This window comes from Embiotoca jacksoni, unplaced genomic scaffold, assembly GCF_022577435.1.
Source record: "Embiotoca jacksoni isolate LCO1_2020_lvr unplaced genomic scaffold, fEmbJac1.0.p SCAF_31, whole genome shotgun sequence".
NCBI lineage: Eukaryota > Metazoa > Chordata > Actinopteri > Embiotocidae > Embiotoca > Embiotoca jacksoni.
The window spans coordinates 1,617,458-1,638,078 of NW_027185383.1; the positions used below are offsets into that span (position 1 = coordinate 1,617,458).

Genomic DNA, 20,621 nt, shown 5'->3' on the forward strand with positions numbered 1-20,621 from the left:
TATTTGATGGGAATGGGAACGGGCTGTTTTCAGACCCTGCAGGCTGTTCATGAATCCGCTATACGCTACTGTACCGATTCAGCACCAAATGACAGACTGACAAATTCACAAGTTGGTCATGATCATAGAAGTGTGGGTAATTTTTTTTTAGCTTGTTATGGATGTCTGACCTCAAATGACACCCCCATCCCCCAAAAAAGATTTTTTTTTAAAAGCAATTTCACCAGCTACAGCTATTTAGTAGTGAAAACGCCAATATTTCACGCCAAAGTTTTCAAGGACAAAAAAGGGTAAGAAGGGAGTTAATACTGGATGTTGAAATTCTGACTTGTGTTGTGGATGTTTGCCCCTAAGTGACAATAATGATAATAATAAATGATTAGTGTAGCTTTAGAGAAAAAGAGGAGACAGAAATCAAAAATAGTACTTCTGCTCAGTCTCTCCATCTTCCCGAGTCTGGTAAGGTCAGTTGAGGATGTATTATCACAGATTGAAGTGAAGTCTGATTCTAAATGTGTTGCATAAAATACAAAACATGAGCGCAGTAGAGTGACATGTTTGAGTAATGCAGCTGTTTATTTTACATTCAGTGCAACTAGTTTCAGTTTTATCAAATTATGTGAGCACCATGTTTTAATTATACAGTCAAATAACTGCTTAAATATTTCAGGTTGTTGACAAACTGTCATGCTTGAGTCTGCATCTCTGCTGGCTTTTGTTTGCAGTGAGCCTTGACGCAAGGTTACCTGGAGCACACACACAAAAACACACAAATGAAGCAGTGCACTGATTGAAAGCTATTGTCATCTGTTGTGTTTACCATAAAGACATAAAGAGATAAACACCATAATAAAGCTACATGTAAACCGCTTCATAGAGTTCTTTCTGCAAACATTTTCTTTATTTTAGCCACTACCTGCTAATGGATTCAGTTTAATTAACCTCAGTGAATTAGGCATAATTAATCCCCTTGAAGCGTTACCTTGCAAGGCAACAGAGCTGCAGATTATCTCTCATTATGATCTTTCAGTGTGAATAATCTAAATTTAAAAAAATCACACTGCAGGGAAAAGGGAATGTGTCAACAAGGGGACTTTTCAAACAGAAGACAATTTGAATAACCCATAGTGTGCTGCTGCTGAGAAAAAAATGTGCATCGACAAAAATGTTACTTACAATGGGGAGAGACACTTTCTCTGTTTTTAATTATTTTACAAAAGCAGTTTTCTGCTGGATATCTGAGACTGTGTTTGAAATGTGCTTTTGTGAGACTTTTCTGGGAATATTATTTTTCATTTTCAGAGAAACTTGAGAAATAACTGTTCAATTGTTGAACATCTGGGAATCCAGATGTATTTTCGCACACTTTAGTTTACATTGAGCCACATGCTTCTCCATTAGGCACAGCTTCCATTATCATAGATCAAGTCCCTGTAAATAGGTACAGATGTTTCTTAAAGAGACAGATACATTTACACCTGGTAAACATGTGGCTAGAATACATCTGATTGAGAATCCTTTAATCCGCCCAATAAACTTGGTTATGGCATGGGAAGAGTAACTGGATTATCAGCTTGCCAGCACAGTCAAATTAACCTGGTCTTCATTAGTTGGTGGTGAATTTGTGTCACGTGCAAAATTAAATGCACATAACTCATATTCAGCTGCCTGGCAGCACCAGTTTCAGCTCTTCCTGTTAGTTGGCACGACGGCATATGTGCACACAAGGAGCGTAACAAGCAGTGAGTTAGCAGAGGGAGAAAATGTGTGTGTGTGTGTGTGTGTGTGTGTGTGTGTGTGTGTGTGTGTGTGTGTGTGTGTGTGTGTGCGACAGATTGAGAGACAGCGAGGCAGAGGCGAGGCAAGACAGAAGAAGAAAGGCATAAAGGAGGGATAATGTGACCGAAAGAGGAGAAATGGAGTAATGGGACGAGATGGAGACGGAGCGAGGGAGGAGAGTGACTAAAGGGGGAAAAGAAGGACGGCGAGAAAATGAGAAAATGTGGAGGATAATGGGAGATGGAAAGAGAGAGAGAGAAAGAGAGAGAGCAGGTGGCCGGCGATATACCAAACCCGCCATGAAATATTCAATCTTTAATCAGACTCCCAGCATTCCCTAACGAGGCGTGAGAAAGACGAATTAGCCCTTCGAGTTTAGGGAGCTGATCCACACAAAGCTATCTCCTGCAACACGTACTCACACACACACACACACACACACACACACACACACACACACACACACACACACACCTCCAGACTGAAAAACACATTCATCACCGTATCAGACGTTTGTATTTTCACACACGTACAGTATTAGAAGTTACTAAAGCTGTGTGTAGTTTATTTGCACTGAGCGGGCAAGGAGACATATTGCGGCACACACACACACACACACACACACACACACACACACACACACACACACACACACACACACACACACACACACACACACACACACACACACACACACACACAAACAGGAAGAGATGCAAATGTATTCATGGCAGCATTTCCACTTAACTTGTGCTGCACTTCTGTCACATGCTCAGGAGGAAATCAAATAAAATGAGTGATTTATTGTATGACACACTGCCGGTGTGCAGGAATAATGAGAGATGCAAGAAGATAAATTCATGCGATGCCCGACAGGTAAAAAAGACAAATATAAGGTGCATTCACAGTGTTGCTGTTTTGCATTCACTTATCATCTGTCTGCATTTTTTTCTTTTGATGCGCCAATGTTTGATGGACAGGAAGAAATAGCACATCAAAAAATGTCTGGTACACAGCGACATGTCGACATTGGAAATATTTATGAGCTCAGAGTCAGCCACAAAAATGTCATCACCAGGCCTGCTGAGAGACTTTGAAAAGCACCTAATACAAACGTCATGGGTAGAAATACCAAACTGTTGTGGGGAGTATTTTATTCCTGTACTTTGTTTCCATTTTCTGCTACTTTATACATTGAATCTATTATAATTCCAGGTGAAAATTTACATAAAATGTACAACATAATGCAACACAATCTTAAACAATAAACCAGTGGTTCACAATATTTTTGGTTTGTGGCCCCTGATTAAACTACAATTGCCATCTCACAGCTGTATGCTTCCAGCTAGTTTACATCCATATCTGGCCAGACTCATATAATGTAGTGAAGATTTGACCAATAAAGGAATCTTCATGTTCATAGGCTTTGCCAGAAAAGCTGAGTGACAGTAGACAGTGCTTCAACTATTGCTGGAAATAAGCTATATTTTCTAAAATGTCTTCCACCACAGTTTGGTATGATGGATACCAGGAGATGAAACATTAGAAAATGTTTTGAAAAGAAAAGTGTAAAAGCTAATTTGTTTAGGTCCTGCTATCTCAGCGCACGCACGCACACACACACACACACACACACACACACACACACACACACACACACACACACACACACACACACACGTAGCAGTGGGCAACTGCAGCACACAGGAAGCATTTGGGGGTTAGGTACCATGTTTTCATTCTTCACTTTTGTACAAGTGATCGAACCCGTGAAATAAATTGAATATGATTCTTTTTTTTTAATTCAAAGTGAATGTCCCCTAAAATAAGACGAGATGAAAAACAGCTGATAACGTCTGGTTCTGCATCACTGAAGGTGACACGGCAAAGTCTAAATTCAAATTCAAAACAGTTAATTCACACCACAGGATACAAGGCCTAACCCTGATCCCAGCCCACTTTGGTCCTTTAGATAATGTGTACTCAAAAACAAAACAAAAATATTCAGCACCTTTCAAAAAAAAATATGTCACGGTCCTACTACATCCAGACTGTACTGTACAATTAGCATCATGTCTCGAGTGAGAAAAAGAGAAGCCACGGCAGCTCTGAAGCCAAATGGTGAGTCATCTTAAACACAGCTACGTCTATCAGCTCTTAGTGTGTAGAGAGGTAAAAATAACACTGAGCACAACCTAAAAATAACAGATTGTTTTGAACCAAAAGGGACTTTTTCCCCTGTTTGAATGTGGTTGGTGAAAGCAGATTGTGAACAGAAAAACAAAATGAGTTCTCTGCTGAAACGGCTGCATAATAATATTTGAATACAGATGAATTATCTCGAAGTGCTTTCAATAAAACACGTAAGTGGCAAAAAGAGATCGCGACACTGACCGAAGACAGCCCGTGGCGTTGCGGAGGACCTGGGACGAGTGCAGGTGCAGCTTTCGGTCCTCCTGTGTATGCGGGGAAGTGTCCCAGCCTGAGTGTGGGATGATCACAGCATTCGTCAGCACGGCCAGGGCATCCTGGATGATTGGCATCTTCAGGGCGTCGCATGACGACAGGTTCCACAAAACCCCTGAAGAAGACAGCAGAGAGATGGGAGGTGAGAAAAAACCCCAATGGAGAGCAAAAAGGAAGGAGACAGGAAGAAAGACAGACGCAAAGATATCTCCAGGCCAGAAACTTCTCAAATATTTAGTAGGTTTTATTGAGCAGCTTGATCCTGCAAACACAGCAGCACAGACAGTTACTGGAGAAGGCTGACACATGTTCTCCAAAGCAGCATGAGAGGCCTTTTGCTGCCTTCAGATGGGAAATGTGTTCACCGTGTTGTCGTGAAAAGTCCATATGAACGCCCCCCTGTTGTAGTATTCATGACCTCGGACCTCAGAAGCTCAGAGTTTAAGAGTTGTGACACATTTTCTGAGATTTTCAGAAAAGGCAGAGATCAAGTAAGTTCATTTTGTTTGTGTGATGTTAAGTTAATATGTTAATTTTAGTCATATAAAATGTATCTTTGTAATTTACTAATACATTGCTCACATTACTTGAAGTGTAACCAAACCCTGTACATGACTTCCCATGTCATAACCTCAGACTTACAAGATCCATTGCAAGGCAGCATTCTTCACAAAGACATTTTGACATTTCACAGAAAGGAGAGGCACAGGTAAAAAAAAAAAGAAATTAAAGATGGCGACTTGAGTTTCAGAGTTCGCAACACATGTCAATGCAATAAAGCAGCTAGCCAACCAGGTAAACTGGATAAAACCCTGGGCTCCAGAAGGCCCCTGGTTCATCCTGTCGATAACAAGTCTTTGGTGGGATATGCCTGACAAAAACACAAAAGAAGAGCATTGATGGGTTGAGGTTTGGTCAAAGTCACTTTTTGTCTTTTTTTTTCTAACTCAGCAACAGCAGGATGCTGTATTTTTAATCAAAAAAAAGCTGTGATTAATGCAATATACACAACCTGTCCGGCACCAAAGAGCTGGCAAACAAAGCTAGCCACTAACCGGTTTACACAGAGAAGCGTTTAGCAGCTAAATAGTCAGAAAGAGAAAATCAATATAAGACTTCCAATCAACATGTCCAAATGAATCCTCCTACTCTGTTTCTGCTGGATGTGTAAATAAGATATTGTACATTGATAAAGTGATAATAGTGTATGTACATTATATATCAGTCTCATTCCTTTAACATGATGACAACTGATGACCAAATCAGTTTGAAATATGTCAGGATTATCTATAAAAATGGATATGAATGACACATTTGTAAATTTAATTATTTCGGTGCTTTATTGGCTTTCATCAACACACATCCCAATAAAACTAATTTCAATTTAAATCCCAACTGTGGTCTTGAGGCAAAATATTTGTCTCATTTGACCCATTCACACACACATTCACACATTAATGGTGGCAGAGCTGTCATGCAGGTGTTCGCCTGCCATCTGGAGCAATTTAAGGTCCAGTGTCTTGCACAAGGATACTTCAGCATGTGGACATCAGGACCCGCCAACCTTACGATTAGTGGACAACCCGCACTTCCATCTGAGCGACAGACTCTTACGGAGATACAACTATCATATTTACAGAAGTAAATTGAGGCATTCTGATCTCAAGTTAGAAATCAATGAGAGAACTGGAGCGTGACACGTCCAAATATCACAACAAAGAGACTGAACAGGCAACGGTCATCCGGGTTAATAATTCTGTGGTGTGTGGGTGTAGTGACGTGCAACATTGTAAGATGGAGGAGCGTTTCCTTTGTGGAGTTCAAACTGCTTCATCGGAGTCTGTGTGTCTTCATGGAGGACAGACTTCACAAGTGTTAAGAGCTACGTCCAATTGTACATCAGCCGGGCACAAACCTGTCCCACCCAAAGACAACGGGAAATGTTCATGCAGACATCAAACTGGACACTGTGGTTTGTGCATTGCCGGCAGCAGCCACATAAAGAGACTGACTTTGGCTGCAGTGCTAGCTACAGGATACCCACTCTATCAGGGCGAGACTGATGATGACATGACATTTACGGTGGTTCAAACAGGTGACCATGTGCTGAGACAGCTGGGTTCTCTCTTGCTGTTGATCTTCCTTTCTATAAAAATAAATGTGTCCTCTGCTGCAGCTGGAAGCTAGTTAGATTGCTGACATTAGTACTGATTCTTATATGTTGCCCAGCTCACTGTGTCTCGATATGCACTGTGTAAACATAGGTTTTGGGTCTGGTCACCCTCCATCGGAAATCCTTTCCAGTCGTTGCATCCTAATGGGCGCAGACTGCAGGTTAATTTCCAAAACACTGGAAACAGCCTTCAAACAATCAGCACTGAGCACCGTATGCAACAAACCTGACTGAAACTCCCATCGCTGCAACTACATTTAGAAAAATTCCATACCAATGCACCACCCCCACTAGTCGCTGATTAGTTGACCCTTCAGAGTGGCTGATGAGAAGATTGTTTTCAGACATGATCACGGCAAAGAAAATGGAACCTGTGAGCAATAGGTAACATTTGTGTGAAGAAAAAAAAAACTGCGTAGGCTGTCTGCACAAGAAGCACGCTGACAGTGCCAAAAGAATAAACTGAACACTTATTTTGTGCACTGTGCAACTATGTCAAGATGTTTGTTGTGTGTTTTGTATGTTCTATCTTGTTCTGGTTAAGCGGTTGTGCGATTTTCTCTTTTTGACTTTTTGTTGTCCATCCAAACATAATGAACACAGCTGCTCCTCTAGCAGTCAGGAGGATGAAGTACGCGTTGAAGCACGTGCAAGGCAACGGCTTTGTGTTCACTGTCAGCTGGCACAGATGTGGACACCAAGAATTGGCCGCAGCAGAGCATACAGGATAGCATCTTAAAACTCAAATTTGTAATGTCATGTAAATTGTTCTGTGGTGATTTTTATTGAATGATTGAAAGTATGCATGAGTTCAAATTTGAAGATGATTTAATAATTAGGAGCAAAGAGTGGACACACTACAAGTACACAGATACGTAGACAACCCGCTACTAGCACAAAGCATCTTTAATTACATGAGTGATACATTTCAAATGTTATTCCAATGATTCATTACATAACCTTACATTTTAGTGCTTCAGGGCACTACTGTGCTGCTGTAATTAATAAAGAAATTATTATTATTTTTTTAAGTCCTGACGGCAGTAAATCACTTACACAAAATTCCACTGTACCTCTCTCCTGTTCTTAATCCTCACCTGAATTCAACATACAGTGATCAGCCAACCGAGGAAATGGAGTGAGTTTTCTCTTGCCTACCAATTACCGTCCAGTCTTTTTGCCAATCGCCACACACATACACACACACACACACACACACACACACACACACACACACACACACACACACACACACACACACACACACACACACACACACACACACACACACACACACGACACACTAGTTTGAAGCTTTCAAGAAAGAAAAGGACAAAGAGGATGAGGTAAATCACAACATTTTGTTGTAAAACACTCTGATTTCCTGAGTGCGTTCACACATGCATTAACACGCACTCGCGCACACCGATTGTGATAACCTTGAAGAGCTACACAGCACGTTGTAATTCTTGTTGACCTTCGTCTTGCTAAGTGTCTGTCCTAACCTATGTACTCGTATAATAACATGTTTGTACATTTGAGAGTGTCCACCCCTAGTCATATCTGCACTTATCTACGCCTCTCCTCTGTGGTCGTAATTATAGCTGTAGTAGTGGTAAAACATCCTATCCTTACATCTGTGTGTGTGTGTGTGTGTGTGTGTGTGTGTGTGTTTGGCATAAGGTGTCCTCTCTTCAGAGCTGTGTTGTCCACCCTCGGCTGAACAGCGACTGTGTAATTACAGCTTCTGTTATCTGTCTTTGTGAGTTTGTATGAATTTGTTCTTGTGTGTGTGTGAGTGTGTGTGTGTGTGTGTGTGCGTGCGTGCGTGCGTGCGTGCGTGCGTGTGTGTGTGTGTGTGCGTGTGTACACATGTTTGAGTGTGTATACATCTCAGCCCTCTCGACAAATCAGACCTAACCCTGTCAGCCGTTTGGACTCAGTGTGTTTAAGGCGGGGAGTGTCTGCTGCTTGTGGTCAGAAGTTTCTAAATGACTAGCTTTTGGCTGCATGATGATAATTAGCCGGGACTCTCATGTCAGCAAAAATGTCTTCCCGCTCCTTCGTCTTATCTCCTGCTCAACGGGGCAAAGACGGCATGCAGGGTTTGTTTTTGTTTTTTGATGCCCTTGCCATTCAAAGTGACATCATTTTAGTTGACCTTTACAGAGTCAGGAAATGTTGTTCCTCTGTTAAAACAGATGTTCTATATTGTTATCATAAAATACAGCATATACTCCAATGTAAACTGATATTACTATTCTTTAAAGTAATAGTCTTGAAGATTTTCATTTTATATAGCACAAGTGTACTATATTGCACTGTACTAATATGCTATATTGCCTTCGTCACTATCAGCAAACTAATTAACACGATGGTGACTGAGCTGCTGGCCCACGGATGAAAGTCTTTTCATTTGCAGTTCGTCCAAATAAACGAGTTGAGTGTCTGTGAAAACAATCATCAGAAAGTTAGGGATGTGTTTTCCATCATCCAAGGACATTATGCCTGCCCACCTACACTTGAAGCCTGATTGCACCCTATGTCAATCAAACCAGACACTCCAAAAAATACCACCCTTTGAGGCCAAATAGGTAAATCATATAAGCCAAATCACTGATCAGAAGGAGGGAAGTTAGTAAATGACATCATATTAACTTTTGTGAAAAAATGTACTGACTTTGTTGAAGATGAATGAAAGTCTTTTGAGCCGGTGGCTTTTTGGAGTGAACCCCTAGTGGACCTCCGGGATATTGCACTTTAAGGGATTTCTGCATTGGCTTCACTTTTCAGACCGAAAGCTACGTCCACTTTTATATATAATCTATGAAGATGATCAATATCTCTTTCCAGAAACAATGTCCCCATTTCTCTTCCTAATCCTCATTTATTTCATGAACATAAAGTAGTTCCTACATACACGTGTGATAAAAAGTAATTGGGCCATTTTTTTCTGGATAGTCATGTTGCTCTTAATTCTTTTTAAAATGTAATTATTTCATGAGCACCACACACACATTAAGAAAATGTATCGCTTTGTAATTTGTAGTTCACCCATACATGGATAATATGTCTGAACCATTACTAATATGTTTTAGTTAAATGCTGGGTAAAATCCATGTCAGTAAAACACTAGTCTATTCTTGAACAACACTGAGGCTACTTATTGAAATAAAAATAATAAATCACATCCTGTAAAATCAAAATAAATTCAGTGAATAATGCGTTTAATGTCCTGTGGCTAAATTGTAGGAGCACATTGTGCACTTCTCCATTGTTTTATAACTAATTCGCTATGTCCTGTAAAAATGCATACTTACATTACTTTTGTAATTTGTTTACTACACGTTAAAACAGCAAAATGACACAACAAATTACATTTATGGGGGAAAAAAAATAAGATTATTAACTTCCTTTAACAAAGCATAATTTGCTGTTGTTGTTGCTGTTGGTAGCAGTATCCAGAGTAAACCTGCTCTCAGGAAGCGAACATATGTATGTAATTTAAAAGCATAAGTATGATGAAATCTCTCACTGAGGAGGATTTGTGTATTATGCATCAGTTGCATACATTTTAAAACCATTACTGCCTAAACCACTGGTTCAGAAAGTAATAACCATATATTGCACATGTCCAAATGTAATGCATGATGTCATGCCGCAGCTGCAAGAAAAAGATGATTTTTAAAAAAATTTGTTTTTACTATCTTGAGTAAAGTCAGCTGTTTGCCAGCACCATTACTTGCTGTGCAGAGGATGACATCATCTCCCTGAGGTGAGAGGCAACGAGATTTTATGTTTGATCTGAAACACGCGCTCGCCAACACACAACGTGTCTCAGGCACACAAAATAACCACTAAATACGTACACTGATGCGCGCTCGTAATTTGCTAACACATTGACATGCGGGCATACACAAGCTCTGAGAGGTATGCACAACACACACACACACACACACACACACACACACACACACACACACACACACACACACACACAAAGCCATGAGTGTGTAACAGATGAAGGAGGTTAATTGCCTCAGCCTTACATCATGAGAAGCAGCAGGAGGCAATGTTATATGGAGGGAGTGGAAATTAATACATTGGCTATCTCTCTTTGTCTCTAAAGCCATTTTCCATCTCTCATTTGCAGCCTACTTTCATCCCCCTGTCATATTTCTCCCCTCTGCAACCCTGCAGCGCCTCTCTTTGTTTGCCTCTTGATCTCGTCACGATTTCTTTTTCATCTTTCCTGTTTTTTGCATTTCCAAGTCTCCCCTTGTGTTTTCTGAGTGCTTGTTTTTGGACTCTTTGTGTGACCAACATGAATTTGACACCTTTAGACAAAAGATCTTTTGTGTGTTTTCGCCTTTCCAAACATGTCTAGTAAGTACTGGTTAAGGGTTAAGAGATAAATGTAGACACCAGAGGGCATCGGAAACCTAATTGTTCAACAGGTGTAAGTAAGGTTGGAATTATGGTTCAAAATCCTGCATGCCACAAACAAGCTGGCTGGTTGACCCAGCTGTGTAGTGGTGCCTTGATAGGTAGGTATTCTTTAGCTTCAACCTTCAACTAGGGAGGCTGTGGCTCAGACGGTAGAGTGGGTTGAACGCTAATCGGAAGGTTGGTGGTTCGATCCCCAGCTCCTCCTGTCCACATGCCTGAGTGTCCTTGAGCGAGACACTAAACCCTAAGTTGCTCCCGATGGTGTACCATCGGTGTGTGAATGTGCTCCTGATGGCAGCACCCTTCATGGTGATCTGTCTCATTAGTGGGTGAATGGAAAAACATGTTAAAACACTTTGAGACCGAAAGGTGATAAAGCGCTATACAAGTACAGACCATTTAACTACGAGACTACATGCCTCTTCTGTTTCCTTTGCAAGTAACGTTATACAATTATTCAATTGCGATACTGAATAAAGCCAAAGACTTTCTAAATGAAATCTCCTTGTTCCCTAATTCTCCCATACATCAGCTACTGTGTGGAAGTGTGGAGGAACACATGCAAAACAAACACTCAACCAATCTTCATTCTCCAAAAACAGAGCGACACAAATTGTCAATAAAACCACTTACAGAGAACCAACAAATGCACTCTTCATTAAAATGAAAGCACTCAAATTAGAGGAGCTGATGGATTTCAAAACTCTTTAAATTATGTGCAAAGTAATAAATCATCGATGTATACACGTAGAACTTAAGAGGAACCTACACATTAAAAAAAAAAAGACCAGTGACAATGTGTTTCAACAAAGGAAGTTACGTTGTGGAATAATTGCAGTAATAAGATGAAAACTTAATCAAAACTAAACAGCCATTCAAAAATAAAAATAAAAAAAACTGAACGGCTATGTGATGGTTTGTGATGCCTCTGTTATGTGTTATGTTATGTTTTCCATCCTTTTGATTTGACCGTTGTATTCTCGGGTGAATGATGTTCCTTTTTTCTTTGTTCGTTTGCTTTCATTGTTTTAACCTTTTATTTTGCTTTCCTTTTCATGGTCAATAAATTGATTGAATGAATGCAATTAAATAATTAGCTAAATGTAGTTCTGTCCTGTATACTGTATGCATGCACTTGTACTTTACTTGAGTATTTCAACTTTATGCTTCATGAAATTCTTCACAACAGTTCAGAGGGAAATATATTTCATTTGTTTTACCCCACTTCATTTTATTGACAGCTTTAGGTATTAGGTTGGTAAATGTCCTTTTTCTGTGTGTATGCACCGACTCAACTCCTACACATGAACGCACCAGCGAACATTATGCTCATCACCCTCAAACAGAATAGGTTGGCTCTCAGTACAAACCCCATGCACCTCTGTAAAGCAGCCTTTCGACTCCTGTAGACCTGCAATTACCGGATGTCACAACAAGCAGTCGGTGGTGCGAGCGCCTTCAGGAGTTACTTGTATTCGTGTTACGTACCAAGAATCTCTAAAGAGCCAAGACTGGTGATCTGACCTTGAGAACAGCAGGGTGTCTTTGTGGTTAAGATAGACCACCCTCCCGTGACAGACACTGTGTACACCACCTGCCTTCTGAGTGGGTCTGTAGAAGGCAGTCAAGTCCTTTGAACAACTCTGTGGGTAAATCAGTTGTCACCATTTTCTAATTGCTGTCATTTTGCGGCAGAAACAAAATGTAGGATGCAGCTGAGGGAGCTTTCAAGATCGCTGGTGACATGCTGAGGTGGCTAAAAGTGACCCAGCTCATATGTTTATCCCTTATATGACATACAAACAGGTCAAACAGCTACCTAAAGCTGCATTACATCTCCATCATATCCATAAGTCTTACAAAATCAGGTTCAACAACATACAGCCTACATGCAGTTTGGATGTATTATCAGTCTAATGATGCTGACTCTTCAGAGTGGCTGAGCAAACTTCAGTGCAAACAATCACAGTGAAGAAAACTGAAGCTGTGAGCAACAGTCTGGCAGAGTCACGCTAACATAATGACAAAAGTGCTTCAAAAGCCCAGCAGTGACACATTTATCACCTTCCAACTAGAAGCCTAGCGCTTTGTTCCAAATGACATACTTATGTACTAACACTGTTTTCTGTGCATTTGTGCGTTCACACTGTCAAGTATGTACCTGGATTGTGTACTGAAAACGCCCATTACCATTATAGCTACATAGTAGAAAGAGAGAGACCAACGACCGAAACCATTTTCTCACTACAGCGTCTTAGAAAACTGCAGATGTTACAGAACACTGCAAGCTGTCCACAACCAAACAAAAGCGTTCATTTTGAACAAAGTTCAACTATACTGCTGCTGGATAGAAGTCATCAGTACGTGGAAACAAATCTAAACCGGCAGATATGTTGGCAGTGGAAACATTTAAATGTTACAGTTATTTCCAGCCTGTGAAGAACAGCGGTGTCCGGTTTGAGACAACTGTCAAAATTGATGTACTGCACACGTAAGTGCACTGTGAGAGCACTATATGTGAATGTGAAGAACACTGTTTAATTATTTGCTCCACACAGGCCCAAAGCTGTGTTAATGAGCCTCGTCCAAAGTATGCAATTATATTCACAGAGTTTGGGTCCTTTAATGTCGTTGCCATCACTGGGATCACTGTTGCTAAGCATATGTAGCTCATGGTCAAACATAGAGAAAACTGCTTATCATACTTTAATAAGTGAATTTGGCCTGAGCCTTGACCCTGCAGGTCGGGTGAGCACTTCCTGTGTGGAGCTGGCATGTTCTGCGAGGGTTCTCTCAGGGTGCTCTGGCTTCCTCCCATAATCTTATTGGAGGGAAATCACGAATCAACCTAATTGGCCGTAGGTGTGAGTGTGATCTTGAATGGTTGTCTGTCTTTGTGTGTTGGCCTAGAGATGGGCTGTTGATCTGGCCAGGGTTCACTCTTCCTTTTTCCCAATTGTCTCCTCCACACACCACACCTCCCAAACACCTACACTGCCCCCCCTCCCTCCCCCCTGGTGAGCTGCATGGACACAGAGCCCTCAACTTCAAAGGGCTCATCCACCATCGACGCCATGCCAGCTGCGGGTGGTGGGGGTGGACACGTCCACCGTCTCCTGGATCACTGACTACCTGACAGGCAGACCACAGTTTGTCCGTCTGGGCAGTGTGCTGTCTGATACGGTGGTCAGTGGTATTGGAGCTCCTCAGGGAACTGTTCTGTCTCCCTTCCTGTTCACCTTATACACCACTGACTTCTAGTATAACTCAAGAGTCCTGCCATCTGCAGAAGTTCTCTGATGACTCTGCAGTGGCAGGGTGTATAAGGGATGGACGGGAGGACGAGTACAGGGCAGTAGTGGAGGACTTTGTGGAGTGGGCGGGAAGAAATCACCTGCTCCTGAACGTGGCCAAGACCAGAGAGATGGTGGTCGACTTCAGGAGGAAGACGACGGCTCCACAACCGCTGAGAGTTCTGGGAGAGGAGGTGGACATGGTTGAGGAGTACAAGTACCTCGGTGTCTCCATGACAACAAACTGAGCTGGAAGACCAACATCAACGCTGTCTACAAGAAGGGGATGAGTCGACTCTTTTTCTTGGGGAAACTTCGATCCTTCAATGTGTGCAGCCAGATGTTGGAGATGTTCTACCAGTCTGTTGTGGCCAGTGAACTGTACTTCTAGTATTCTGCTGGGGGAGGGGGGGGGAGGGGGGGCAGCATTGGAGCCGGTGACACCAACAGACTTAACAAACTGGTTAAGAAGGCCGACTCCATCATTGGCTGCAAACTGGACAGTCTGGAAAAGGTGTTGAAGAGGAGGACACTGAGGAAACTATTATCCATATTGGATAATCCTGACCACCCTCTCCACCACCTGCTGCAGGGACAGAGGAGGACGTTCTCCAAAAGACTCCTCCAGCTCCGCTGTCACAAGGACAGATACAGGAGATCATTCCTGCCCACTGCAATAAGACTGTACAATAACTCACCTCTGGCAAAATCCATCACACAACAATAACACCGTTGGTTGTCTGTTTTCTTGTTTGTTTAAATCCTTGCACTATGGTTTAGTTAGTGTTAATTTAATTTAATTATTCTATTTTATTTTATTCAATTTTATTGTATATACTGTGCATTTTTATATTTAATATTTTTTATTGTTGTTTTATTGCTTCCTGTACCTATAATGCTGCTGTAGCGAAAAAAAAAAAAAAAGTCCCCTTGTGGGATTAATAAAGTATCTATCTATCTATCTATCTATCTATCTATCTATCTATCTATCTATCTATCTATCTATCTATCTATCTATCTATCTATCTATCTATCTATCTATCTATCTATCTATCTATCTATCTATCTATCTATCTATCTATCTATCTATCTATCTATCTATCTATCTATCTATCTATCTATCACAGCTGGGATTAGCTCCAACCCCTCGTGACCGTCTGCAGGACACAGCGGGTCGACATAATAGGTAGGTAGGTAGGTAGGTATATACTTTATTAATCCCCGAGGGGAAATTTTTTAAAGATAATAGATGGATAGATAATAGAAGGCTGAAATCTGTTGCCACCACCAGTGTTGCAAACATTTTGCAGGAAGAAAGAAATACTTTTTTTTCAGGAGAGCGACTGCTTAAAAAAAAAAATCATTTTTAAATAAACAGAAAAATAAGTTAATGAGCACAAAATAACTCACGGGAACACTGCTGCTGTGTGTTTGTATAATTCATTTTCATTGCGTGGCATCTTAACTTTGTATATTCAAGCCTTTTTTTGGAATGTTGATACACAAAAACATGTTGTGTGCTTTTTCTTGTGCAGCTGTATGTTCTTTATTTTAGATATTTGCTTCTTACGTGGCTTTTACAAGGATTTTTTATTTTTTTATTTACATATTTGCTTATGGTTTGGCCTGATGATTTTCTGGCAAATATCCTAAACTGTTTGAAATTTGCAAATAATCCCTTTTTTTTTTTTCATTCTGTTGCTTTTAATCTGAGTATGCTTCACTCTTTCAAGCTGTCGTACCTCATCTCTTTGCTTCGCCTAACCTGGATGAGCACTGTGACTGGGATGCATCCAGACTACAGAGAGCTCCCATAACAGTTTGATTCTGACAGCTTCCATATCTGCTCCTGAAATACTGACACCAGCCTGAGCAGTCCAAACCTGTCGCTTACAATAATGTGCGCTGCTGTGACTGAGTGAAAAAGTTGCATTGTTAATGACAAGTGGAACCACAGGTACTGACAGCACGCAGTTTAAAAGGGAATGAAGAAGTTAAAGAAAGCGCGGCACCCTGTGAGTCAGAGAGGGCAAATATCATGTTGTTAGCATTCCTCTGTACCGCAGCTTCTCTTCATTTTTCCACAAACACCTCCACACATGGGTTAAATGGTCCTCATGTAGGATTACAGGACTGAACACAGAAAAGTAAATCCTGAGCTCGATACAACTATTGAGCTACTGACCATTTTGTGGGTATTTTATAGCAAATTGTATTTTACTATAAGCTCTATGACAATATTACAAAATGGACTTCTGAATAGCCACAATGGTCTGTCAGAATCATAATGCATTTAAACTAATTCATCAATAATTAATAAATCAGCTCCCCGGACATATACTGTACGTCAAGATCAATGACTGTAGATCACAGCTGACACAAACACACACTGGAGAGCTGCATGTGTTGCTGCAGACAAATCACATCATACATTTTTCTTCAGCTCAAAACAGTGAACAGTCTGAGCTACATTCACCTTGCAAAAACAGAAACAGTTCAAAGTAACAATCTTGAACATTTTCATTATGTTGCTTGATATAAAATATTTAAGATGCAACTTTTATTCAGGGGGAGCTTCTCAGGAACACTGCCACAGAGGAGGAATACGCCTACAGGAACCCACTACACTATATAAACATAGTGTTTATAGCGTGACATGTGACGCCAACCACTAGATTCTGTAATTGGTCATTTTGTTGAACACACACTCTGTCACAATGTGAGAGGTTGATCTGAAATTTCTGGCGAAGTTTGAGTTTTGCTGCTGGCTGCCTTGGGGCGTGAATCTGGTCAGTGATGAGCGCTTCTTACAGCAAGCTCGAGGATGCTTCTCTGTTTCAGACAAGAAAAATTGCACACTTGCTTGCTCTTTAAAGGTCTTAATAGTTTTTGTTTTACTTTACGACTCCTCTCGTCGATAAAAGAGGAGTAGTAACCTGTTGGTAATGTCACATCACATCTACTTGTCCGATCCCAGCTGACAGAACAACCTCCACAAACACGTGGATCTTACATTTAGTATCTGAAAGTTTAGTTCCAGGACCTTATCCCCCAAGTGGGCTGACATTTTGACATTTTTTGTTGAGCTACAGGAGTTGAAAGAGGCGACCACAAACAGGCACAGTTTGCATTTAATGCTGCATTTAATCTGCCAAGGCAGAGTTAATATCTGCTGTTTTAAACCAGCTTTATTCCTTCCAAATAATCATGTTTAGTTTTGAACAGGGGATAGAAAAAAAGAGATTCATCATTATAGCAAAAAACAGGGAGAGAGACAGAAGAGCAGAGGGCAAAAACCTTGTTTGTGACTTTTTGTGCCATACGTAAGAGACAAACTGTGTCTCTGAACAAGCCCTTTGTGTGCATGTTTGTGTGTGTAGCTGAATGTGTTGCTAGCAAGGCAGGCAGCTTGACTTCCCACTGTGATCCTGATTCAAAGTGCTCACCAGAGAGGGAGGAAGAGCCAGAGAGGGCAGGCGATACAGAGGAGGAATGAAAAAAGGAAAACGGAGAAAGGCAAAGAGGACAGGAGAGAGACAGGATGAGAAGGAGAGACCAATTACAGAAACCCAACCACAGAGGGATAAGAGAGCGAGCGAGAGAGGCTGACAAACTGAGAGGAGAGAGAGAGAGTTATTTCCTCTGGGTCTTTGAAAGAGAGAGGAGCGCGGTCTGTCTGCGTCCGGTCGGTCGTTCAGCTGATTAATTTGTGACAGGAGGGATTTCTGTGCTCCGTGCCTTGAATTGCTGCTCTAATTTATATGGTAATCTTTTTTAAGACTCAAGCAGCATACAAAAAAACCTTTTATTTCCATCTCTACTAAGCCCAAAACCTTTTCTCAACTCACTACTCACATATGCATGTACAGAAACGCACACGTGGGTCATACTCCGCACCAAATGTGATTCTATGTGGGAGTTGTGAGGACACTTCTCAATTTCACTTTCCAATAAGACTCCCCTGTTAGTATTCATGACTGGGTCTTATTAGCGTAAATAGTGCTTAGTGTTTGTCCCTCGGCAGAATATCACCTCAGCCCGGTGTGTGGAGTGCTGCTGTAAAGAATTCGGAGAGCTGATAAAGGCTCAAGAGCAGCTTTTGTGGGACACGGAGGCAGTTTGCTTTGGGACATTTTGCAGGGATGGAAAGTAAGTCTGAGCGTTGTGGCTAAGTTGGACACTTGTATGACAAGGATGGGCTTGTAATGTTCAGGACTTCTGCCAGACTTTTGTCTGTTCTGTTGTAACGTAAAAGGACATTTAAGTTAAGTGCTGACCAACAGATTTCCCCTTTTTTATTTATAGTAAAAGGGTGTTAGACATCCTAGATCAGGGATCTCCAATCTGTTTTCCTCTGAGAGCTACTTTGACAAAATGAAAGTGTCCGAGACCTACTTATGTTTAGTGGCATGTATTCACATAGCTGAGCTTCACCCGAGCCAGCTGAATAAGATGCTTTTATGTGAACAAAAACACATATATATATATATATATATATATATATATATATATATATATATATATATATATATATAGATATTCTTTGCACACATTTTATCGCGACAGCGTGTGCAAGTTTTTTTTCTGTATGCATTTCAATTGATTCAATGACACAGATGTTCCCTAAATGTCTACTGCAGTGCACACATGCACCCGTTAATCGATCGCATTGATAGCGTCGTTCTCTCGGACAGGTTAAAACGTAATAAATTAAAGATGCTGAAATTGATGGCCAGTTATACTTAGGCATCCATCAATACACCTGGGCGACCCGCCCAAGTAAGTCTATGTGCGGGAAACACTGCATATTGTTAAAATCTCCCACGATCAGAACTGTGTCGCAAGCTGGTAGTTTGAGCTACAGGTTGTAGACTCAGACTCAACCCAGACTCTAGTAACTGTTTAAACTCCAGTTTTAGATTTGTGAAACCTTTATTCATTTAAAAAAAAAAAAACATTTTGATAAACTTTTTACATTAAAAGGGGTAATTTCACTGTTTCTTTTCCCCTAAACAGACTGCACTGAACCAGATCAGAAATCACTTTACTCAGACTAGAATATATTATATTAGAGAGACCATAAAGTCTGTTTAAAACATCACTTCTGATTTGTGAATTTGTGAAACCTTTACTCTATGAAAACAACTAGAACTCGACAAGATTGCTTACTGGTTATTTTGACAGATACATTTTTCTTATGTTTTTACAAGAAGCAGTCTTTTGAACAGTCTTTACAATCCCATTGTTATTCTAATCCAAATTTTTGACACATTTAAATATAGCAGTTTGTTGTGGTCTAGATGGTCTAAATTTGAGAATAAATATCCTTACAACCTGATTGAGCTGCTCCAGAAAGCTGAAGTAATGTGACAGATAAGTAATGCCCAGAGCAGAGACGTTTTCGTGAGCGTGGGCGCCAGTAAGAGAAATCCATTTTTCTCATTTGGCTCTTGGATTGGAATTACTCACCCCTCCTAACCCACCCACCCACATCCCATGGGGTTTCAGATCGTAGATCAGTTTGGAAATTGAGTAGTATTCCTCTTTTAGCCCTGTCATCTCTCCATCTCCCTCCAGAAGTGCGAGTCCTTCACCGTAGTTTTCCGTGTGAATACCAGTCAGGAAATTGTCAGGATATACTGGACAAAGGAAAGCTGTGAATAACACTGGTGGAGCCATCGCCGGTAATCCTTTACTCTATCTGAGTTTACAACGCAGACCTCGGTGTGGCTTAAAACCTCAAATTAATCAACCCTGAATACATATTTTATGACGTGGGAGATATTTGTGCTTACTGACAGCGAATACACTCATACTGTGGATACAAGTGCAGTGTAGCCCTTTGTGCAGAGGCTCAGTCTGACAAGTCAACAGCACTTGATGAGTGCTGGGAAGCAGGCAGGTGGTAAACAATTCTCTCTCCTATGTGTCTTTGTGTGAGTGTGTGTGTCTGTATTTGTGTTGAGCTGTCAATAGGTTTGTGCACAGTACAATGTTTTGTGTACTGTTTTGTACAGTGTAGTGCATTGCATTTGTGCATCGTACATTTGTATGCAGCAATGAATGTTGATCTGCCATAACATTAAAACCACCAGCCTCCTATTGTGTTGGTCCTTCTCATGCCACCAAAACAAATGACACATCCAGGCGTCGACTCCACAAGTCCGATGGTATCAGGCAGCAAGAAGTTAGCACAAGATTGGAAGTTGTGAAGTTGATTGGACCACACAAAGCACAGATGCTCAATCAAATTAAGATCTAGGGAATCTGGAGGTGAAACACCTTGAACTCTTTGTCTTCTTTCTCAAACCCTTCCTGAACAATGTTCCCAGTATGGCAGACTGCATTATACTGCTGGAAGAGGTCACATTCACAAAGGAGTGTACATGGTCTGCACCACTCGGCAGTACATGTCAAAGTAACATCAACATGAATGCCAGGACCCAACATTGCCCAGAGCA

The 20,621-nt window shown here is 41.0% G+C and overlaps 1 protein-coding gene across 5 annotated transcripts in view; it reads right to left on the reverse strand.

Annotated features, from left to right (window-relative positions):
• ctnnd2b (catenin (cadherin-associated protein), delta 2b) overlaps window positions 1-20,621 on the reverse strand; it is a 182,138-nt gene that overhangs the window by 27,811 nt on the left and 133,706 nt on the right. For all 5 annotated transcript variants that reach the window (XM_069164419.1, XM_069164418.1, XM_069164421.1 and 2 more), the window contains one exon: window positions 4,174-4,360. In XM_069164419.1, coding sequence (XP_069020520.1) covers window positions 4,174-4,360 — 187 coding nt within the window. The remainder of the gene's footprint in view (window positions 1-4,173; window positions 4,361-20,621) is intronic.